Source organism: Artemia franciscana, chromosome 5, assembly GCF_032884065.1.
Source record: "Artemia franciscana chromosome 5, ASM3288406v1, whole genome shotgun sequence".
Taxonomy (NCBI): domain Eukaryota; kingdom Metazoa; phylum Arthropoda; class Branchiopoda; order Anostraca; family Artemiidae; genus Artemia; species Artemia franciscana.
Window position 1 is genome coordinate 29547085 of NC_088867.1, and position 25758 is coordinate 29572842.

Genomic DNA, 25758 nt, shown 5'->3' on the forward strand with positions numbered 1-25758 from the left:
TTGTGCTTATTTTTCCCACTAAGTTTCATCCCGATCCTTCCACTCTAAGCATTTTAAAAGATTTTAGGTTTCCCCTCCTACTCCCCCCAACGTCACCGGATCTGGTCGGGATTTAAAATAAGAGCTCTGAGACACGATATCCTTCTAAATATCAAATTTCATTAAGATCCGATCACCCGTTTCGTAAGTTAAAAATACCTTATTTTTTCTAATTTTTCCGAATCAACCGTCCCCCACTCCCCCCCCCCTAGACGGTCAAATCGGGGAAACGACTATTTCTAATTTAATCTGGTCTGGTCCCTGATACGCTTGCCAAATTTCGTCGTCCTGGCCTATCTGGAAGTGCCTAAACTAGCAAAACCGGGACCAACAGACAGACCGACAGAATTTGCGACAGCTATATGTCACTTGGTAAATACCAAGCGCCATAAAAACAGATCCAAGACTTGTTATTACCCAGGAATAACACCTGGTAGGTCTCCCGTAGAAACTAAGTACATATTACAGAACTTAATAAGAAAAACAGCACTTACTACTCGGGGCCATATTCTGTAGCTCTTTGATAGTATGTTATTGTATTTTGCACTGTAGATTCATTAAGTGGTGCAATACACTGTTGCCACTGGCCAAGCTTTAAATAACATTTAGCAGCTAAATCTGGCAATTCCGACTTCTTTAACACGGTAGCACTATTCTTAGAAGGAATAAAAGAAGCTTGGATGAAGGAGCTTAAACGCGTGAATGCTTCTGGTTTCTGACCTGAGGCCCAGAGATGCTTACAATAAGCAAACTTGACGTGTGGGCAGAGTTCTTGACAATTAAAATACGTTTCTTTGGAGGAGCTCTCTGTCACTTCCATTAGCATGTCTAGTATCTTATCTGATAGTTTAAGCCGTCCTGATTTTCTGCAAAGCGAACTATATTTAAGCCAAGTTTGCACTGCGTCCTTTGGATGGAGTACTAATGATCGCACATGCAGTATTTTCTGCCAGTCTTCAAGAACTCTATTGCAAGCTGGAACAAAAAAAGAAGAAGAATTAAAATCTACAGCACTAACTACAGATACAGAACATATCAAAGATCCCAAACCCAGCAATTCTCATTTGACTGCTCATTGATTTTTTCATACGTTTTTCCTCATCTTTTGCACACTCAAAAATACTATTTGATTGGAACGGAGCGTGAATAAAAGAAGGATCGTAAACACTGTGAAAAACATTCGAGAGCGTAAAATAGGCAAAAATGTATTTTTCAAAATTACAAAAATTAATTTATTTTTGATTTCAAATATCTAGGTTCAGTAGACACTGAACCAGTGTTCGTCCTGTGATGGCGCAGTGGGTTTGACCTTAGCTTGGGAATACGGGACCCAGAGATCGAACCATGCTGCAGTAATGCACTGCAGGGCCGATGCAGGGACCTTAGTAGTCAAGAAGCGTCGTTAATCTGATACAATACTGAACCAGTGTTCATTTTCTCTGATTAATAAAAACATATTTCCTCCAAAATTATTTCTCGAAGAAAAGAAATATGAATATTAAACCATCAAAAGAGCGAAAACAAAGCTATACAATAAATCAAAACTAAAACGAATAAAAATAATTAACTAATAAAAGGAGTTTAAACAACAAAAATCAAAATACTAATCAATTTTAGAGGAAACAAAAAAACAAATCTTCGAATAAACACATAAGCGACTTTCAAATTTGGTTTTACTATTTTAAAAGAATTCTTTTGTCCTTTTTTTCTATTTGATTCCATTTCATTAAAAATATAGAGAATTAGCACGGTACTAAAATAAGGTGTTTAACCATCAAATATCGTTTTTCTGAAGTAATCTGTTTAGGGTAAATATCCGCTTTCCAGATAAACCATCTTTGATATTTCAGAAAAAGCGGTAGAGCTAGGAGAATACAAATGTCAACAATCATCTCAGAAATAAATTCCTGAAAATTTCTGAAAGTTTCATTCACTAAGCTCAACAACTTATCTTTTAAAAGTAAAGAAAGTTAGTCAAGTTAGTCCGGAAAGCAAGTGATTACTCTAATTGATTTCCTATATACTTTAAAGAAATAAAATACCAATGAAAATCTATTAAATATTTGACTAATGAAACTAAAATAATTGTTTTAAACGTATTGAAACTGAATATAAAAACGAATTTCTTGTAGTTTGAGCATTACGTAGTTTTTTTAAGAGCAGTAGGCTAGTAGGAAAACAGAAGAAAAACTATTCAATATAGATTTTGTTTTCAGTGAGGCGCAATTGACGCTCTACCCTTCAGGAGGCTTAAGGGGGCGGTAATTACGGTCTTAATAGTGGTAATATCAATTCGTTTTAAGCTTAAGTTGTTGTTCATTTCAATATCTGTAAGTTTCAAGTTATACTTTTTCATTCATTCCCTGTAAATCGTGTCTGTTTCGAGGATGAGAAGTTTTATAGTCGCTATTTACTTGCCATTTAAAAGGTTAATTCTATGCCATCCAAATGGGGGGGGGGGAGTTAGAGGGTTCCCAGGGGAGAAAAGGCAAAAAGGGTGAATGAACGAGTTAAAGCCAAAATCGGTTCTTAAAATAGCAATACAATTTTAACTTTCAGATTGAGTGATTCCCGTCCAGTGTTTCTACAACCATTCTTTCTGTGGTTAAGTAATGGTAAAAAAAAAAAAGAAATAAAATAAAATACAAAATAATGCGCTAGAGAAAAAAAGCTCTTAACTTAGTCAATGCTATTGTGTGGCCATAAATTTTATTGAATCTAAATCTAATATATGCTGAAATTCATAAGAAATTTTACGCGTTTTTCAGAATTTCTCAACGTTACTATGTAATTTTAAATAATTCATCTGCTCGAATCTGAATCACACATTCTGATTATTCGCAATAATCAAAACTCAAATAATTTTGATCGTTTTACAGTGCGTAAAAAGTAATTGGATATGAGGGGTATCCATCCGCGTACCTTTAACCCGGTAAACAAATTTTCTACTGCATGAGGCACAACTGCGTCTTTCGACGTTGTAAGGTGATACTACCAAACTATCGAAACTTGGGTCTATATGACACTCCAATGTGCAATTACTACACAAACCATACTAAAGTGAGACTTATTTTAGTTTTTAATAGCATAGAACAGAATACGATTTTATTTAGCTAGCATAAGCACCTCAGAACAGTTATAATGATAAAACAGATATTAGGGGATAAAGATAAAACAAAAAATTAAATCAATTATCAAAATGGAAAACAAAATACGGGACAAAAGAATTTTTATACCTCATGGTCAACATTTGGGGACACAAGTCAAGTTGTGTATTTGGAGCCCTACGAGCATTAGGTCTTGTATTAGGAAGGATTGGGGGATTATTTTTGAAGGGAGGAAGAAAACGTCGATGATATTCAGAACTAAGGCACTTGTAACCAAAGTTCATGGTTTTTTGACCATGATGATAATAATATTTTACTTTCCAATTTTTACTAATATCGAAGATGCCATATCGAAGATGCACCTTACGATGCTACACAACATTTTAATGCAACACTATCAGATAAATATGACAGTATCAAATCAATGTGGCATCCTATAGATTAATTATACCAAGAAGAATGGGGTAGGGAACAAGAAAAAGTATAAGACAATGGAGGCAACAGTATTTGATCAAAATGAATGTTAATCCTCTTTATGCATTCACTTAAAATCAATCAGTAATATTTTAAAATTAACAGCCATTTAAATGGGCCAAACGAAAGTATTTTATAGAGGGAATAAATCTACAATATGACAAAATTGTCCTTAATATGGTAGCTCAGACACAACCAAGTAATGAACAGTACTAGTATATCCAATACAATATTATAGTGACTTTCCTCGAACTTTTCAGACTTGCTGTTTTGTTATTGAAATTTTCACGATTGGATGTACAGCCATATTGGGTCTTAGGTTATGAGATATTCTGGTAAATCTGACAACAATGAACAAAGCCAGGTGGATAAGATTCACAACTACAGGGGAAGAAACTCAAGACATTTTAAATTAATTCAGCTATAGTTGAATTCCACACATTCCGTACTTGTAAGACCTATAAGGTACAATGAAGATAGATTAAGGTCGTTCGATACCTTAAGGAATCACCCTATCCCGTCCATTACAAGCTTTTTTACTTTGTATGGCCAAACTACTCACAATTAATTGGGCAGTCTTGCCATACCTGGTATAGCTTAGATAAGAGATCAGAATAAACGACAGAAAACTAAAAGTCGACACCTACTTTCCCAAAAATTAGAAAAACTATTTAAGTTGTCCATTTTTGTACCAGAGATAGAGGTATTCAGATTTAAGGAAAGCTACATCATTAGAACGCGTAAATTTTTTGCGTAAGTTTGAACGGAGCAGAATTTTCTTTTTAAAATTCAGGAAAGGGCTGTCTCTAAAATATTCTAGTATACCTGCTTGGAAAACATTATAAATCAGCTCAAAAGATGTCTCACTGAATAATTTGATTCATCTTCATGGTGTGTTGAAATCTTTACAGACACAGACGCACATTGATTAGCCAGCGTTTTGCTTAAAAATTAGCAAAATATTACAGGTTTACTTTGTTTTAGACTAGTCTCTCGTTAGCTTTTCGAATTGTTGACATATCTATTGTCCCATATCAGTTTAAGGCAAAATTGCTTTGGAAGTACCCTGTAGTGCTGAGAAAATTTACTAATGGGTTCTTTGTCTTTGAGACTGTCAGCAAACGCTGAGACTCGTAGAATGATATTTTTGGTATCGAACGTCACCAATTACTATACTTGACGCTTAAAAATCAATCCAAATTTGGTTTAGCAGCCTGTCATAGGGATTATATCAACAGACCTGTGATTCGGGAGACGTGAGGTACCCAAGTAATTTTTTTTTTCTCAACTTTACAAGTAGGGAAGGGATGCAGGTAGGAGCTTGGAAATAATTACTAGTTTGGCTTAGCATTCTTTCATGAGAATTATCTTGCCAATGCCTCTGCTCCGAGAGAAACAGACCCTAAGTCAGATACCATTTCTTCTTCATTCCAATCGTTACAATTAGGGAAGGAATGGGCGGGGCAAGCCTAGAATCCTCTTCTGAGTACCTAGTTTTGCCGTAGATCCAATACTTGGAATTTTGTTAGTTAAAACAACAGAAAAGCCACTTCTGAAAAAGAAACTACTCTTCCCACGAGTATTACTTTTTTTTAAACAATGACAACACTACTCACGAAATAAAACTTACATGCATAATCTTTCGAATGTTTCGCAAATATGACTCTATATTGGATACTTCTATGGATGCTATTCCAGAAAAGATTAAAATAAAACATACAATAGCCAAACATCAGATGTTAACAGCTTTAAACTACTAGGTATTGTTCATTTATGTATTTCTTCACGACTTCCTGTCTACCATTTCCAAACTTGGTAGTCGAAAAGAAATTTATTTTCCACCTTGAAATTCAGCGTGAAATAAAATGCTGTGATAAACAGTCGGTTTTCAAGATTCTTGTTGCTTTTTTTTCATTTGGGAGACGAGGCCAAATCACAAAAGGTCACGGGATTTGTTCTTAGGTAAGTAACAATCGGAGAGTAAACTTTATAGTTAATCCTTCGAAGTCATTTACCTTTTAATCTATTAGTCCACATTTTCTGAATAGCAGGTCTACGATCCGGAAGTAGCTTATATTGTATTACTTCTTCAAGTTCAGAAACCATTTGAGCAGAAACCAAAGAAGCATAGCCTCTGTCATAGCTCTCTCCAATCATTGCAGTCAAATCGACGTCGAGTAAATCCCGACTGTTGTCAATCAGCGTCTGAGCAGTTGTGTACTGTTCTCTATGAACAGCAAGAACCTAAAGAAGAATATATGTTTAAGATAGTTGACTTTCTATGAGGATTTTAGAAATATGTCGCCCACAGTGTAGGTATATATGAACAGTAGCGAAAAGTCTTATACTCTCCATTAAAGACTTTAGACACATATCAGTTTACACCTCTCGTCATGACTATGCCTCTTCGCGCACGCGCAATGACAAATACTTAGCGCATTATATATGTTGTGATCTGACTGAATACCAAGAAGCAACTGAAACTATTGCTGTGACGGACTGGGAGCTTTCCAGTCAGCGCACTATGATGTGTGTCATTTTGAAAAAAATTTTGGCTACTGTCCATATATACTGATATTGTGATATCGCCTCTCTTTTTTATTTGGGAAACAATGAATGAACAGTGCACCTGCATTTGGCCAGTCAGCAAAAAGTTCATAATTCTTACTAGCAAAACGTCAGCTAGCATCAAACAGCTTAAGCAAGCTGTTTGAATTTGGCAGACAGGATTTCCATAATAAGACAAACCTATAGTATGTAAACATGTAAATAAAATATATGCATTCGAATTAAAAATGAGATAGAGAAGAAGAAAGGAGAAAAAGACGAGATCATAAACTTTGCAACATAAACGTTGTAAAAAAAAACTTTGTATAAACTTTGTCATAATAAATAATAATGCATAATAATTGTAAATAAACTTTGCAACTATTGTCATAAACTTTGCATTCTATTGTAACACATTAAGGATAGAAACATAAAATTCAACGAATTTGCAGATATCGCCGTAACCATTCAATGAATATGTCGTAGTTTTTTGGATGGCCAAATTTTTAAGATAAAAAAAATAAAAAGACCACAAAATGGGCACGTTCTTTTATTCTTTACTACTACATCTAACTAGCTTTTGAAATTAACATTGGACATAATACTTTTTACAAAGTAAAGATAGTTTTCATTTTACGAAAATATTACTTAAAATAGTGTCCAAACTATTTGTGTGACTTAAAAAGTTAGAAAAAATAGTCGTGTAGTTAATTATGAAAGACAGAAAATCCTTAGTAACTTTGCCCTATTCTTCTCAGAGAAAACTTTATAAGTGCTCTTAGCAGAAGATCTTCTTAACGCTTTCAAATGGTTTTACAAGAGATCATTATTTTCCTAAACCAAAATCTGGAGATCTGAAAGAACAATTCTCATTCCTTCAATTTTTAAAGAAAGAGAAAAAAAGCGTTCAAAGCTCAGAATCGTAAGAGAACAGACGTAGCTCTTAAATTTTTCTCGGAGAAACACAATATGAGAAGTTGGAAGCACAGTCTTATCTTAAAGCACCCTCATTGCTCAAACGGCAATATTTTTCTATAAAAATATATCCAGTTGGCCGGAACAGCAAGGTTCTAAATCTTAAAATGTGCAAAAAAGAAAGAAAACATTCCAAATAAGCTTTTTCAATTTATAACAAGACAGTACTGTATTAGGGTTTCGCAATCAGTATTGAAGTAAGTCTTCAATCCTCAAAAGGTTCTTGGGGGTTTTGGGGAAGCAAACTCTTCTGAGTAACAAATAAATATTTTCGTCCATCAAAAGTTTATGCTGAAATGATTTTTTTATGAATAAAAATTTAAGATCACCTTTAAATAATTTCAACGACATAATAAAGTAAAGCAAACGTTGACGAAATATAATTTGAGTTAACTCTTTCATCTAGGCCAGGAAAAAAAAATGCAATTCTTGTCCACAAAAGAAAAGAGAAAGACGCAAATAAACGAAGCACTTTCAAGATTAATTTTTGTAACAACTAAAAACCAGTTTTTTTAATCTTTTTTATAGAAACCCTAATGTATTGAGTTTTAACCATTAGGGTGAGGCAAGTCCCTTGTTATAATTCCCAATATTTCAGGGTTCTTGAATTAATACAACACTTCTTACAATACTGCAGTTCAATTTTTCCCCCAAGAAGGGGAAAAATTGTAGAAGGGGAGAAGGGTAGTAGAAGGGGAGGGTAGACATTTCTCCCCACTGAGTAGGGGAGACAAGCTTAGACATACAAAAATGAGAAAACTCGTGAAAATCAACATTTGGCCCCCAAGCACGTCCCTTCCTCTCCTCCTGAATACGTGGCCATTTCCAGTAGCAGCTAAAGTGCTTTGAAACTACATGGTTTCTTTTCAGACCAACATCGAGCCATGTCCATTCATCTTGGGTTTGGTTTATTTTTCTCAGCTTTTGAATGACATATTCACTTCTTAATGCACAATGATCTCAAAAGGTTACAATGAAATTAGTTTACTGATCCTACTATAATCAAACACAAGGAATTTAATTCTCGTCAGTTAGCTAAGAAAGCTTGTCTCCCGAAAGTTTTTTCCGTGTCTCAAAAGTTATTCAATAAATAAAATAAAATATATCAAAAGTATCAAAAGTTGTTCATAAAATAATAAAATAAATTAAGCAGGAAGGGCCAAGAAACGGAGATCAGCACCGCCGGTAGGGACTGTAAAGTCTAATGCCGTATTCTTTTTTCTTTTTCTTTTTTTTCTTGTTCAATAAATAAATTTAATATCAATTCTTACCGCTCTATAAAAAGTCCCTTCTTGAGTCTCCTTTGGTATAAATTGGACAAAATCCTCCATGGCTGTCCACTTTTTTAAGCCCCAAGAAGATGTTGCTGCCATTCTGGCCAACTTACTTTTACTCTGGGCATCAACAGAGGGCCAGTATGACCTCGCAATATCATAGAGTCCCTCCCAATCAGCTAATGACTCCATGCATCTCATTTGCCCAAGGACAAATTCAACATTGCGAGGTTCTTTTTCTAATTTCTGCTTATATGTTTCTAAGGCCTTTTCCCAGTCGTGGAGTTTTTCATGCCAACGCTCCAACACTAGAAAATCAAACTCACATTTAAAATTACAGCCAAAGAAAAGACTAAGTAATAGAAACGGTAAATTTAAAGAAGCAAAGACTAAGCCTGTGTTTTACATCTAATGTATAGAAATCATATTTATTTATTTATTCCGTGTTATTCATTAGTTGGCATTACAGTTGACATGAATACAAAACAATAAAGCGGGTATAAAAAATAATAATAATAATCACAGAAGGAAAAGGGAGCGGGAAGAACAATCAAACAAAAAGAAAAGACAATGAAACAATACCATCAGTAAGGGGGAGGGGGGGCAAAAAGCCAAGAAAAACTCAAGCCAAGAATAGGCCTTATTATTCTTTTATAGGTACGAAACGAGTTGCTACTTCGAACTAGTTGAAGCAGGCTATTACACGCAGCCAACAACGCAATTAAAGAAACAAAAGTGGAAGATGCCTACGAAAGAATATAAAGTGATCTTACATCTAATAAAGGATTAGTATGCAAGATGACTAGTCTTAGAACACGCCTTAAAAAGCAGTTCCAGAAAAAAAAGGAAAAGCTGTTAATCAATCAATACACCCATTTCCATACGGTGTCACAACCCTCGTTCCAACTTATACCCCCGGCTAATAATTCCGTTAAATAATAAGATTGAAACAATAGTTTCTCACTTCTGTGATTCTATTTCTACTGAATACAGTCAAAACTGCGAATATTCAGAGGATCTTGAATGAGTTCTTCTCAAAAACATATGCTCTCGAAACCACCTGTGTTGAACAAATTGAAGAGCGTTATGATGATCTTGGCCAGAAAAAGCGCTCAAATATGCTCCTCGGGCATGGCTTTTCACAGATGAAAGGCGAGTCCACTCCGTGCTTCAAGTATGTAACCAAATAACACCTATCCAAGAAGACTTGCTATCAAGTCTGCAAAATGCTTGCATTCTCGTCCATTGCATGCGCATGTAAAATACCACAAGTATCAGTTAAGTCGGAGTCAAAAAAATAAAATAGAAAATGTTTTCTTCTACAAAAAGAGACTTGCAGAATTTCTGCGGTTGAATTTGGTAAAGGAGATTTTAGAAACTATTTTAGGATGGAACTATTTTAGAGACAATTGACAAGTCTTGTCTCCAAAAAAGATTGTAAAATAATAGCCTTAATTTTCCTCGTAAACTGTCGGTTATATTAGGGAGGTTGATCAAAATAAACTAATATTTAATAAAAACAGTTTAGTCTCTATTTGAGCGTAGTGTTTAGTAAACAAAATGTGGATCAATCATATCCAGTAGAAATAAATTATCATCTGTATGATATTTTACAAATGAGGGAGCTAAGTTATGCAAGAAAATCGTGAAAGATTAAGTGGTCCCCATAACCCTGTGCACCAAGAGGAAAATGTTATAGCTTCATTCGTGATTCTTGAGTGTTGTGAAGCGTGAGTAATAGTAAGTCTAACTCAAGCAGTTTTAATGGTATACAGTTAAACTTGTTAAAGCGTCAAAAAAAAGTATGATCACAGTACTGCACCAACTAATAAACAACTTAATGAAAACATGAATCTTCTCAGAGGCGTTAAAAGTGGCGAAGGTAATTCCTTTAGATAAAAGTGGAAAAAGGGGTGAACCAAATAACAAGAGGAATTCTTTCTTTTGTTTTCAGAAGCCTAAGAGAAAGTTGCATGTTCTATAATCAGTAAGTATAGATAGATAGTAACCAAATCCCCATTAATATTTAATTTTGAATTAGAGACGGGTTATCAATAGAGCTTGAGACCATCAAGCTAGTTGACTGAATTAAATCAGCATTTGAGGGGAGGCTCAACCCCAGTGCACTATTTCTGGACCTGAATAAAACATTTAATACGATTAACCATCAAAGGCTGCTGAATGAACTAAAAAAGTAAGCATGAATGACGTGAGGCTTAAGTGATTTCAGTCCTGTCTGACTGAGCTTAAGTAAGTGGCAAGTTGTGTTAGCGTTACCTCATCCATTTCAAATGAAGCGTGGCGTACCCCGGACCAGGAACATACGCAAGGGGGCGGGTTCACGGCCCGCTCTCCCCCCCCCAAGTCCAAATTTAAAGAAATTTATGGATTATGTAAAGACACAGCGAGAAAGTTGAAAGAAAGAAAGTTGAAAGTTGAAAGTTGAGAAAGTTGTAAGTTGAAAGTTGAAGAGAAAGTTGCATGTTCTATATTCAGTAAGTATAGATAGATAGTAACCAAATCCCCATTAATATTTAATTTTGAATTAAAGACGGGTTATCAGTAGAGCTTGAGAACATCAAGCTAGTTGACTGGATTAAATCAGCATTTGAGGGAGGCTCAACCCCAGTGCACTATTTCTGGACCTGAATAAAACATTTGATACGATTAACCATCAAAGGCTGCTGAATGAAATAAAAAAGTAAGCGTGAACGACGTGAGGCTTAAGTGATTTCAGTCCTGTCTGACTGAGCTTAAGTAAGTGGCAAGTTGTGTTAGCGTTACCTCATCCATTTCAAATGAAGCGTGGCGTACCCCAGGCCAGGAACATACGCAAGGGGGGCGGATTCACGGCCCACTCCCCCCCAAGTCCAAATTTAAAGAAATTTATGGATTGTGTAAAGACGCAGCGCTACTTGAGTTCATAGAATGGGCTAATTACAATTTTCTCACTTTGAATTTCGATAAAACTAAGTATTCACTGTTTTCAAGGATATGTACTAGCAAGTCATATCATACATTAAACTTATGGGGAAAGGAATAAATAGAATTCGTGAAATAAAATACTTGGGATCGATTATAGATGGGAATTTACCTTGGAAGAATCATGATAATATTATATCAGTAAATTTATCTAGGTTCCTAGGTGCCCTTTGCCGTATTAAAACTTTTGTAAAAAGAAAAAAAAGTCAAACATATTTTGCTAAATTTTATCCATAGGTAGTATGGTACTCATTCTCGGCAAACAATTTTCAAAAATATCAGACAAAACAGTAAATTTTTTTATAAGGCTATTAGTAAATCTTCAATTTCATATTTTTTTTTCTTCAAAAGTAAGCTTTTTGATGTTGCAAAAACAACAAATAAGCATTTCGAATACAAATATTTAATGATATACTGCCTTCTTCATTTGCAAATTCTTTCTAGTGATCCGGGACACAGCTCGAGCTTCATTTATTAGTAGAGATTAGCACGGAGTACTTGCAATGTAATCTCTGGTAATGTTTGTAAAGCTACGCATTTTGCTACATTCAAGACCACAATAAAAAGATTGTTCCTTGTGCAATAGCAAAGTAGAGCGAGTCAATTATTATTTCTCTTTTCTATTTTTTTTACATAATTACATATTTTTTATATTTTTTTCTTACCCGCCTTTTTTTATTTCAGTCTTTTTTATATTACTGAGTGATTGTGAATCTTGAATTTCCCCTGCTATTTAACAAGTTCTCCAGACTGTTTCTGATTAAAAGAACAAAACGGTGGCCCGTAGCAACTTAATGCAAAAAAAAACACCACAAATTATCATGTTCGGCCAAAAAAGGACAAGTTCAAGCTATGAACTGACTCAATACAGAACCAAGAATATTAAGACAACACAATTTTTGTTGCAGGGCTGCAGATTGACTCGCTGGGAACGACTTAAGTTCTGACCCGATGGAAAAATTTAGAGATTCAACAGCAGATTTTCGGTGACGTACTTCAATAACAAGTTAAGTCCCAATTTCCTCCATAAACAAGCGGAGAATTAACCGGGGTGCAGATACTAAGTATATCGGGAGTTTACAAGAACGAGCGATGTCTTGACCCGGTGCGAGCAAAATTTCAATCCAAGATGCGAACTACGTCGGTGCAAAAACGAACTACGTCCTGGTTTGATGCAAAAATTAGCTATATCCTGACTTGGAGGAAAATCGAAGTAATCCCTAACACGGCTCAAAGCGATCAAAGTCCTGAATCAGTGCAAAAGATAGCCTAGTCTAAGCTTCAGAACTTCAGTAACATGATTCAAAAGCGAGTTGATTCTCGACTCAGAGCAAAAACAAGCAAAGTCCAGATTCACTGCAAAAACAAGCAGTTCAGATTTGGTAAAAACAAAAAAAGGGACAGAAAGAATAAAACAACACAAGTTTTGACTCATTGAAAAACGAGTTACGTCAAAGCTGCAACCTGACTTAGAAGAAATGAGCCAAGTCTTGACTTGCTGCAAACGCGAGCAAAGTCTAAGTTGACGAATCTCAGTGAGGCAGCGCAAACATGTGCAAAGTCTTGAATCAGTACAAAACGAGCTAAGGCTAAGCTGAGAATACCCTAAATGCAGCAAAGAACTAAGTCCTGACCTGGTGCAAAAAACGAGCTAAGCCTGACTTGAGGCAAAAGAAGATAAGCCTTGATTAGGTGCAAAGATACAGCAAGTCCTGATTCGAAAAAAAAAGATCCAAACCCTGACTCGGTGTAAAAACAATTCCAAACTATACTTAATCTTCACACACTGCCAATTTATTAGCAGAAAGGTAGGAAGGAAATCAGAAACTTACAATGATTCCCAACATGCATGATTGGAGGAACATAGTGAGTTCATTGCCTATCAAACAACCCTATCCTCTGAACACCAGCGTTTTACCAGAAAGGTTGGTATTTTCCACTTATTTCGAAGCAGTATCACGCAAGGATGTTAAATATGTATTTTTGGACGCACAAAGTTGGCCAACGGCTTTTCCCACTCGCTCCTCCAAACCCTACCACTGCCAGCTTCAATTGAAGAGAGTTAATCACTAGCACATTGTTTAAACCAAATTGCAAGCGGCTGTTCAGTCTGTATGATTACGAAACCCAATTCCACTCTCCGAACCCACCAAAACACCAAGTTCTCCAGCAGAAAGATAGACATGATGCATATTGCGTGACCCGGAATCGTGGGAGGATTCCGATATGTGTGATTGGGGAAATAAAGTAGACCTATGGCAGCCCAAGACCCCCCCCCCAAACTCCCAACATTTTGTCACATAGTTGAACATCTAGCAAATAGTTCAAACTAGCATCTTATAAGGATTTTCAATTTTTAAAACTGGAGAGATAAAGCGGATCCGTGGCCCACCGACAATACTCCTCATGGGTGACTTTTTTCAGAAGAGTATATTTTGTCCTAAGGGGTTAAAATACAAGGCAAGTACCTTAGGTCACTGGGACAAAGAGAATGATGCTTCTCAGCAGGCATATGCTCTTAAATAATTTCTTAAACGACACTGCAAGAGAGAGTATAAGAGAGAAAAACGGGGTTAATTTAAACAATGCAGTGACAGGTGTAATAAAACGTACTAAAAACAAAAGCAAGAACAAAACATTAATTAATTGAAATTTCAACTCCGTATCCGGGAGCCTTCATCAACGGAAAGAAAAGGAAAAAACTTAGTTAATCATCAAAAGAACGACAAAGATCAACACACACAAAAGAGAGAAAAAAATTAAATAAAACTCACAAACTTCCAAAGTACGGCAACAACTGTAATAAGACAGAAAAATCTTTAGATAGTTTTCGCCTATAAGATCAGATTGGTAAACGAGATCTATCAAAAATAAAATAACATTTTTATTTAACAAAAACAAATCCCAGGTCACCCCCCCCCCTTATTAAATTTATAGGTTAAGACCCTTGAGCTATTTAGATGTGGCAAACAGGTTAACGAAACTCATGCATTATAAATTGAGTGAATTTTTTTCATTTGCAAGTTTAGCTGCCGTTCGTGGACTCCTGACAGCCCTGATCTTATCCCGAATATCGCTTACACGGTTGTCAGCTGTTCGAAGACTATCACTTCAATTGCCAGTGCTAGAAACTTTTACTTGCCCCTTAATTAAACTATTATAAATTGAACTAATTCTAAAATCCCATTCGTCTCTATTAATATTAATCCCCCAATAGATAATTGTCCTAATTTCAATAATTTCTCTAAAGCTCTGTAAGAGGCCTATAGGCGTGTCTACAATTTTTGTTTGGTCAAACAATATATTGTGATGAGGAGAGTCAAGTAAATGTTCTGCTGCCGCTGATTCAAACGTTTGTGGTTTTTGATTAGATTTTAGCGAACAGTCAATGGCATTTTTGTGTTGCTGTAGTCGATTTTCTAAATATTGTTGTGTTCTTCCTACACAAAATTTACCATAAGAACACGAAATTTGGTATACCCTCCATTGTACGTGTTTTGGAATCCTCCATTGTACATTTTTTGGAACCATATCTTTTCCATTATTTAGTAACCAGCCAATAGTTTGTCGAGATTTAAATGCTGTTTTCATATTATGCTTGCTTAGTTCTGTTCTTAGTTTCTGTGACAACTTTGGGATATATGGCAAAGACATATAATTTGTTTGTTGATTCGACCCCTCATCTTCTAGTATTTTTGGTTTCGTTAACTTTTTTTTCGTTTTTCAATTATTTGGGAAATCATCTTTTCAGGGTAATCATCATTACCTATTCAAATATACTTAATGAAAATTAGTTCATTACATATGTATTCTCGTGATGTTAATTTTAATTTCCTATTGAATGAAGAAATAACTACTCCCCTTTTTACTTGGATTGGGTGATTTGACATGAAAGACAAATAACGGTTATTGGTGTTCGGTTTACGGTAGATTGGAAATGCTAAATCACTATTATTTTTATGAATCCGGATATCCGAAAACCGTAACTTACTCTCAGTTTCTTTTCCAATTGTAAAAATTAATTCCCCTCCTAAAAAATTAAATATTCTAGAAAACCTCTAATTTTTGAATCCCCATAATTCCAAATAACTAAAATATCATCCATGTATCTTCCCCAAAATTTAGGTTTTAAAAAATATGTTCCCAAAGCTAAGTTTCTTCATACTCTACATAAATAATAATGATTTAGCATTTTCAGTTTGCTGTAACCGACCACCAATAACCGTTATTTGTCTTTCATGTCAAATCACCCAATCCAAGTAAAATGGGGAGTAGTTATTTCTTCATTCAATAGGATATTAAAATTAACATCACGAGAATACATATGTAATGAACTAATTTTCTTTAAGAATATTTTAATACGTAATGTATACCCTGAAAAGATAATTTCCCAAATGATTGAAAAACGAAAAAAAAGTTAACGAAACCGAAAATACTAGAAGATGAGGGGTCAAATAAACAAAAAAAGTATATAACTTTGCCGTAAGTCCCAAAGTTCTCACATAAAGTAAGAAGAGAACTAAGTAAGCATAATATAAAAACAGCATTTAAATTTCGACAAACTATTGGCTCGTTACTAAATAATGGAAAGGACAAAGTTCCAAAAACATACAACGGGGGGTATACAAAATTCCGTGTTCTTACGGTAAATTTAGGACACAAACAAAATATAGAAAATAGACGACAGCAACGCCAAATTGCCATTGACCTGTTTGCTAAAATATATTAAACAAGAGCTAAGAGCTCATATGGCACTTGTGACGAGGCGAGAAGAGCTAAGAGCAAAGAGATCATATGGTATGAGCTCTAACAAAATTCTATGAATCAATAGATTGATTTAAAAAGGAAAATAAGAAGCTTAATGCCGGTCAGGATTTAAAATAAGAGCTCTGAGTCACGATGTCTTTCTAAATATCAAAATTCATTAAGATCCGATCACCCACTCGTAAGTTATAAATACTTAATTTTTTCTCATTTTTCCTCTCCCTTTAGCCCCCCAGATGGTCGAATCCGGGTAAACGACTTTATCAAGTCAAATTATGCAGCTCCCTGACACGCCTAACAATTTTAATCGTCCTAGCATGTCCAAAAGCACTAAACTCGCCAAATCACTGAACCCCTCCCCCCAACTCCCCAAAAAAAGAGCGAATCCAGTACAATTCTGTCAATCACGTATCAATTACATTTGTTTATTCTATCCACCAAGCTTCATCCCGATTCTCCCGCTCCAAGTGTTTTTCCAAGATTTCCCCCTCCAACTCCCCACAATGTCAAAAGATCTGGTCAGGATTTAAAATAAGAGCTTTGAGACACGATACCCTTCTAAATATCAAATTTCATTGAGATCCGATCACCCGTTCGTAAGTTAAAAATACCTCATTTTTTCTAATTTTTCAGAATTAACCCCTCCCCCAACTACCCCAAAGAGAGCGGATCCGTTCCGGTTATGTCAACCATGTATCTAGGACTTGTGCTTATTTTTCTTACCAAGTTTCATCCCGATCCCTCCACACTAAGTGTTTTCCAAGTTTTAGGTTTCACCCTCCCAACTCCCCCCCCAATGTCACCAGATCCGGTCAGGTTTAAAATAAGAGCTCTGAGACACGATATCCTTCTAAATATCAAATTTCATTGAGATCCGATCACCCGTTCGTAAGTTAAAAATACCCCATTTTTTCTAATTTTTCAGAAATAACCCCCCCCCCTACCCCAAAGAGAGCGGATCCGTTCCTTTTATGTCAATCATGTATCTAGGACTTGTGTTTATTTTTCCCACCAAGTTTCATCCCGATCCCTCCACTCTAAGTGTTTTCCAAGTTTTAGGTTTCCCCCTCCCAACACCCCCCCAATGTCACCAGATCCGGTCGGGATTTAAAATAAGAACTATAAGACATGATATCCTTCTAAACATCAAATTTCATTGAGATCCAATCACCCGTTCGTAAGTTAAAAATACCTCATTTTTCTAATTTTTCAGAATTACCCCCCCCCCCCAACTACCCCAAAGAGAGCGGATCCGTTTCGATTATGTCAATCATGTATCTGGGACTTGTGCTTTTTTTCCCATTAAGTTTCATCCCGATCCCTCCACTCTAAGTGTTTTCCGAGGTTTTAGGTTTCCCCCCTCCAACTCCCCCCAATGTCATAAGATCCGGTCGGGATTTAGAATAAGAGCTCTGAGACACAATATCATTCCAAACATCAAATTTCATTAAGATCCCATCACCCGCTCATAAGTTAAAAATACTTCATTTTTTCTATTTTCTCCGAATTAACCGGCCCCCCACTCCCCCCCCCCCAGATGGTCAAATCGGGAAAACGACTATTTCTAATTTAATCTGGTACGGTCCCTGATACGCTTGCCAAATTTCATCGTCCTAGCTTACCTGGAAGTGCCTAAAGTAGCAAAACCAGGACCGACAGACAGACCGACAGAATTTGCAATTGCTATATGTCACTTGGTTAATACCAAGTGCCATAAAACCACAAAGGTTAGCAGAACTTTTTTTTTACTTTCCTCATCATAATATACTGTTTGACCAGACAAAAATTGTAGGCATATCTATAGGCCTCTTGCAAAACTTTAGAGAAATTATTGAAATTAGGAAAATTATCTATGGGGGAATTAGTATTAATAGAAACGAAGGGGATTTTGGAATAAGTTCAATTTATACTAGTTTAATTAAGGGGCAATTAAAATTTTCTGACCGTGGTAATTTAAATGAGTCTTCGAATAGCTGACAACCGTGTAAGCGATAGTCGGGATAAGGTCAAGGCTGGTAAGAGTCAACGAACGGCAGCAAATGAGAAAATTCACTCAATTTACAATACACGAATTTCTTTGACCTGTTTGCCACATCTAAATAGTTCAAGGGTTTTAACTTATAATTTAATCAGGTTTTGACCTGGGTTTTGTTTGTGTTAAATAAAAATGTTATTTATTTTTGGTAGATACCATTTGCCAATCTGATCTTATAGACAAAAACTATCTAAAGATTTTTTTGTGTCTTATTACAGTTGTTGCCGTACTTTGGAAGTTTTATTAAGATGTGATTTTTATTTATTTATTTTGTCTTTTGTTCTTTTTTATTCTTTCGTTTGTGTTGTTCTTTATCTTTTTCCTTAGACGATTAACTAAGATTTTTTTCCTTTTTTATTCCGTTGATAAAGGCTCCCGGGTGTGGAATCAAATATTCGGAGTTTTTTTTATTAATTAATGTTTTGTTTTTGTTTTTAGTACGTTTAAGTACGCCTGTCACTGCTTTGTTTAGGTTAGACCCATTTTTTTCTCTTAAACTCTGTTGCATTTGCTCTTTCTCCGACATTTACACGGAAGTGCCCAAAACCACTTGCAAGTTTCTTGGGCACCTTAGCTACAGATAAGGACATCGAAACAGGGAGATTACAGCCAAGACATTTTAAGTCATAAGCAGTTTTCAGAGTTTTAAAATTCAGGGACTTCCCAGGCAGTAGAACTTAGAGACTGATTGCACCTTGAGCATAAAGGTCTGTCGTCTATCATTTACTAGGAAAAGTCCCTTTACCTGTTCGAACAACAAGTTTCAAGCGAATCTGATCGGAATTTTCCATCACTTCCAGCAAGTCACATCGGAAGTAACCCCAATCTCAAGCGAACATGCCAGGCACATCAATCAAAAACTTCCAGGTTTGATCCACCTCGCTGCAACATACCGCCCATAGGGTTAGAAACTCCACTACCTCGGTTCAATGCAGCCCTTAGTTTGCCTTTATGTATCCTTGTGAATGGATCTCCTTGTAATTGTACTGCGTAATTTCTGGACTATAGATGTCCGCCCTCTAGCCCACCCCCACCCTAATGACAACAACTGTGTCTTGATAATATCAGTAATGATTGAATTTCTGTCTAAAAATTGAAACTTGTTTCTGCTGAAGTAGAATTGAAGTGAGAAGTAAGAAGAGAAAATGATTTATTCCAGTTTTATAATAAAATTATGCACATCATGCATTCAAAAAGCAAAGGATGTTTTTATTGTCAAAATCTTAGTTAATGAAATCATCCTCAAAACAGAAAATATTTTTATAAGGAGATATAAACTCAATTTTATTTAAATATAACGAACCAAAAATTCTTTTATAAACCATGTAGGTTTATATTAATTTAAACAGCTCCACATTACAGCAAAACCGAACATAAAAAGATTAATCTGGTAAAGATATGCAACAAGATACACCTATATTCGAGGGTGTCAAAAGAATGAGGAGTCTGGCTTCTGCCCAATAGAAGACAAAATATCATCCGACGATTTTCGATCTGTGCAATTGAAAATTTCTTTCTCATCCACCCCCAGGTTTGCATAATATGACTATTAAAAGGTTATTGAACAACACAATAATCGAGAAAATTTCAACTGAAAGTTTTGTCAAACATTTAAATTGGAATCCATTGCTTTAATTCTTAAGCTGAAAAACTTTAAAATCCTTTAAAATTACTTTTACAATACATGAAACGTAACTGTTAAGTATGTATGAAACAATCTAGAATCTAGTAAGCAAGAGATTTTTATCTGTGCATTCTTCCTTTTGAATCTATTAATTTCATAGGTCATGAATAAATTGGCAAATGATTTACTGATTCACAATTCCAAGATTTCTTCAGCAAATAGATAATTTCGAAGACCACACTGCCTTTCCATGACGAAAGTAAAACTATTTTGAACTGTTTTACTTTCGTTCTTCAGCAAACCAAACAAACTGCTTCACAAATTACAAAATGATGACTTAAAGTCTTATTTCGGTATCAACGTTCAATGCTTCTGAATTACTGAGAATAAAAAGGAAGAAAAAAACCTTAAAATAGAAAAACTACATTTATTTCATGATTATATTTCTTCTATGAAATCGCACCTTTTTTCCTGTAAACTCGGTTAATATGGATTTTGTTTGTTTGTTTGTTTTTTCGATGGTAATTTATGCTCGTTTTAAGTTTCACTTATTATATGACATTATTTCTGTTAATTGTAGCTTGTGATTTTGCTCTTTATTTTCATTTGAAATATTTCTTATCGAAATTTTTTTCATTAATTATAGACGAAATCTTATAAGAATAATCTCTGTAGACATAGTTCAAAATAAGTTGAAATAACCGAATAAATAACATGAGGAAAATAGGTCAGAATTTGACAAAACAAACTTTAGACATAATTAATGGCTAAAATAATAAAAATTGAATATATGTAAAGGGTGCAGTATGAGCGATTAAATGAATCAGTGAAAACGATCCCCGAAAGATCAGGTGCCCATTTTCGATCATATTCTCATCATGATCTATGAAATCTATGCAGATTTTCGATCTTGACCTGATTCTGACCTCAAGTTACAATATATCCATTTTTCTGCTAAATTATGAATCCTCATTTTAAAATGGGACGATTCATATTACCTCCCCCCCCTTCCGACCCAGGGCATGCCATATTGCTCTTAAGGAAATATTTATTGAGTTTTCTTATCATTCCAGTAGAATAAAATTTCTTAAAATTTGTTTCCAATGATACGCAGGGGCCTTGGGCATGACTGATGAAGAAAGAGGACCCCCCGTAATTCAATCCCAGAATTAGGAATAATTATATCAGCACGTGCGATCAAATGAACCACCTCCATGCTTTCTATGACCATCTGAACGACTTGAAAGGTCGGGGAAACAATGAGAGACAGGTTTGTCTCTACAGGGTCCATAATATTGCACAGATTACTATATAGACACAGTGATAATGATCAAAATTATGTTTACCTTCTGTTTCTTCAGTGTGATGTTTCTTGGCATAATCCAGAAGTGCGCTGGCTGTTTCTTTCTGATGTAATTTGTTATTGATTGAAATCAGCGATTCAATCACTTGGGTAGACTGTGACTTTTGAAATTCCACTTCAGTGTAATGCAATGCCTTTGCATAAGCACGACATTGCATAGCCCTTTTGCCTAAAATTGAAAAAAGCCATGAAGCTGATACAAGTTAAATAAAAGTTCCAACTATTTTTCTCGACTTTTTTGGAGGGGTTGACTAAAAAATAAGCTCGGGACCTTTTTCAGGAATCACTTTTCCAAAACTTAACCCAGGTTGTAAGACTGAAACTTTGGTAATTTCCCAAAGAGAAGACTTACTCAATTGTACTTGATATGGGACCATACTTAGTCACCTAACCCAACCTTTGAAAGATTTTGGGTGTTATTGTAACCTTCAGACAGGTTTTCAGCAACTTGAGAACAGTAAACGCTCCATCACCAGCTGAACACTCAAATACTTCCAACCCAATCAGTGTCATTCTACTTATACACAGTGTTTCATCAACTCATTGGTTAATCAATTAATTGCGTACACCCTTTTGGCAGAAGATTTAAAAAAACTTCCATCGTAAAACTGTCAGAAGCTAATCTAACTAAACGACTAAGCAAACAAATTCAGTACAAATTAACTAGTCTGGCATTCAGCTTAAGGTTTCAGCAGCGATGGTGCATATAGCTATTCAAAACTATAAAAGAAAACAGTAGCGGATCTAAGCCAAAAGTTTTCAATAGTGATTCTTAAAAGCTTAGAGAGACACAAGATTCGAAGTTTTTATATCCCATTTCTTGACTCCATAAAAATGACAGATCTGACGTCAAATATGCATAATTTATTTGTTTGTTTTCTTTTTTTTCTAATATCGTGGAGCTTCCCCAGGGTGATGATGGAATTTAAAATACAAATAAACTTCATAAAATACATCAAATACAAGACAGTTCGGAAAAAATTATAGATCCGATGTCAACGATGCATACTTTTATTTGTTTGTTCCCTGTTTTTCCGTGAATTCACGCTCTACAGGGTGATTATGGAGATGTAGTTTTTTTGTTTTACACTTACATCTCCAAATGTGCTAAAAAAAAAACTATAATTTTTTTGCTACCAGGGAAAAGTGTTAATTTCAAGGACTAAAAACGAAAGCAGTGGGTGGTAAAGACATTTCAAAACTTTTCAACGGCAACTTTCATGTCATGACCATCCACAATTCCATTTTTCATTTTATTCATTTGATTACCGAAACATTCTTAAGCTGAATCTTCCCATTCACATTCATTTTTTTCAGAAAATCCAAATAACCGCAATGACTCCCCTGTCCGGGAAGTCATAGCACTTATGAAAAGAAGAATCATCAAAATCAAAAATGATCTTTTACTCCGTAGAAACCACGAGAAGCCTAAAATCCCAGAGCCCAAAATACTGGCGAAATCGGCAAATAAAACCATCTACTTTCATCTCCCGTGCATTATGTTTTGTTCAACAAACACAAATAATTGACTTATTCTTTTTCAAAGTATGAAAAAATGCAAAGAAAAGTAAAATCAACATTGTTTTCTCCTTTTCGATTCAAAAATCATTACAATAGATCCAGCTATAAAAAAAAAACTTAAATGCCATTACCAATATGAGGGGAGTTGCCTCTCTCAATAGCTCGCTCTTACGCTAACTTTTAAAAGAGGTTATTACTCTAATTAAACTGCCTTTGGGATTCAGGAGTCATCTTTAGACAACTGGAACAATAATCAAACTTAGGCTATTTTAAGGTTACGATTAGTTTTAAAAAAAGGTAAAATAAATATGCAAATTTTCGTTTTAATTATTCATGTACAGTGAGCCAAATTCAAAACCTGAACTTATTCAAAAACGTTCCAAAATTAAACAAAAAGCAAGTTTTTTTTAACTGAAAGTAAGGAGCGACATTAAAACTTAAAAACGAACAGAAATTATTCCGTATATGAAAGAAGCTGTCTCCTCCTCAACGCCTCACTCTTTACGCTAAAGATTTTTTTTGTTAAAAAAAAGAGTTGTGAGAAAGAGTAAAACTTTAGCGTAAAGAGCAGGGCGTTGAGGAGGGGACAGCTCTTTTTATATACGAAATAATTTCTGTTCGTTTTAAGTTTTAATGTCGCTCTTTACTTTCAGTTAAAAAAACTTGTTTTTTTTTTTATTTAATATTTGGGAAAACAATCGAGTTCACAAGGGGTCAGAATAAATTGCCTTTTTTCCCGACATTACAAATAAAATAATAAACTATTTATTACCTATATGTAGCTACTCAGTGAATTTTTCTTTGCCTTTGATGGAAATAAAACTAGAAAGGCAAATTTAGAAACGGAAGAGAATTCTAGCGATAGCAAAATAGTAGGATTGTACTTTACCAAGAAGATTGGTGGGGAGCGCCAAGGGCCCTTGTTCACAATGCTCCATAAATTCTGCTAGGTTCAATATTATTTGAGTCAATTCGGGGAGATCCTTAACCTATAAGTGAAAAATGGAATAATAAACATCAATTTTTCGAAATTAAACTGCAAGGCATAACCACTTGAATAGAAACAAAACATTTTATTATACGTCTTGTTACTTTGATGTCGGTACTTAAATCTGCCTAAATACAAACACTTACAAGAACAATTCCTTAACTACATTGCATAAACACTGGCTTAATCTCTCCAACACCTTCAAATAAAGAAGATTGAGGGTTGGATAGCTGCCAAACTATCCTTGATTTTTATTCAAATTTCAATTTTCCTGAAATTTTTCAATTGCAATGGACAACAGTTTGGTCAGCAATTCTTGCTCAAAGAGTGTTCTATACCAAGCTAGACGCAACTTTTTTACGCAGAATTCAAAGATAAAACCGTTACATTCCAACCATTGCTTCTTTTTTTGGCTTATTTTGCAAAATTTGTTTCTTTTATCAAAAGATTTTAATTTATTATGCAGATTTTTTTCAAGTAATATTTTTTTAGAACTATGTAAAACTAATATAAAACGTTTATAAAACCATTCATTTCATTGGTTTATAAAGCCAATGAAACCTTTTCTAGCGTTAACAGGTTTTACATGAACCTTTTGAAGTTTTATTTGCATAAGTAATACCTACTCTTCCCCAAAAATGGGAGGGCGTAGGCAATAGCTACCTTGACCTTTCTATTAATTGTAGAACCTTCTTAATTGAAAACAAAGAGAATGCTGGAAAGGAATGTTTTAAACCAACAAATCAACAATTTCTTCCGGTCCAAACGAACCCAACTGTATAGGGAAGAAATAAACTGTCAGTACAGATCAGAGTAGATTATACAGAGACTGATACAGTGAAATGAACTAATAAGATTCTGTTATTTAGTCAAAGCAAAATTAGTTTCCGATAAAAAAAAGAACAGGAATCATATTCTACTCAACTACATACTATAACGTTTGCTCACTTTCAAGTGCCCTTATTCTTAAATTAGTACTCTCTGTTCTTTTTTTTTATCTCCACTGTTCCTTTATAACATAGATTAGATCCACTAATGCCTCATTCACAATAAGATTTTATTAACATGGATATTTATCTAGCACTATTTTAAGCCAACCAGAATTTTTTATTTTGCCAATCAGAAAATTCTTTGAAAAATATAATTAATTTTCAATTTTTCTCCCATATTCAAGCTTAAAAAGATAATAAAAGTAATTTTTGGTGCTTTGAAAGTGAAATATTAGTGTTGAAGAACACGTTTTTTACATTATACCATAATAGCAAAAATGCTGACTCTTACCTGAATGGCCTGTTCAAGGCTATGAATAAGTTCTTTTTGCATTTCTTCGTTAAGTTCAGTCCAAATGGCAACAAAAGACGCATTAAACAGATCCTTCGGCAGCTGACTATAGCCCTGAGCCAAACTCCAGCAGGATCTTAGAACAGGAGAGGAGGATTCTTTAAGGAGATCAATGCTAAGGCGTCTCATCCATTCTTGCCAGTCATCCCGTGATGCTCGACGCGTGGATGCCAAAGTACGGCGCAAGTTTTCTAAGTGAACTGGAATCTAAAATGGATTCGATATGCACATATTAACCAACGATAGCATTCAGAATAATAATACTGATACAAACAACAATGACAATAATGAATTGTAGAATGATTGTTAAATTTTTACAAGATTAACTCTTATTTACGTATATTGCAGCAACAGACACATAAAAAGGTGACCAAAAACCCTGAGGTCCTTTATCAGCCTAATCACTACGTTTTATGCATCCAAAGAAGATGCCCTTAAAAGAATCGACAGATGATTTCGGTTCCACCTGATATAAGTCGTTTTGTTAGTTGGCTTTTTCCACAGTCATCACGCTTGGTAAGGCATCCCACCGAATGAAAACCTCCCTTTGAAAAGATCATACAACAGTGGAATTTACCTATTCTTCATTACTCAATGTTCTGATTAGACCAAATTTTGTTCTCTTGAAGGGATGACAACCGTCAATTCAACTAATTAATTTAAAGTCATATCATCCATTTTTAGTTGAAAATCAGTTAAATGAAAAGTAAGGTCGTCAACACAA

At 34.9% G+C, this 25758-nt stretch overlaps 1 protein-coding gene across 1 annotated transcript in view; it reads right to left on the bottom strand.

The window, feature by feature from the left end:
* LOC136027232 (serine/threonine-protein kinase mTOR-like) overlaps window positions 1-25758 on the bottom strand; it is a 126805-nt gene that overhangs the window by 58024 nt on the left and 43023 nt on the right. Inside the window, exons 7-12 of the mRNA XM_065704289.1 lie at window positions 24975-25241; window positions 23595-23694; window positions 21168-21353; window positions 8414-8724; window positions 5636-5864; window positions 534-1014 (exon numbers count right to left, since the gene is read on the bottom strand). Coding sequence (XP_065560361.1) covers window positions 534-1014; window positions 5636-5864; window positions 8414-8724; window positions 21168-21353; window positions 23595-23694; window positions 24975-25241 — 1574 coding nt within the window. The remainder of the gene's footprint in view (window positions 1-533; window positions 1015-5635; window positions 5865-8413; window positions 8725-21167; window positions 21354-23594; window positions 23695-24974; window positions 25242-25758) is intronic.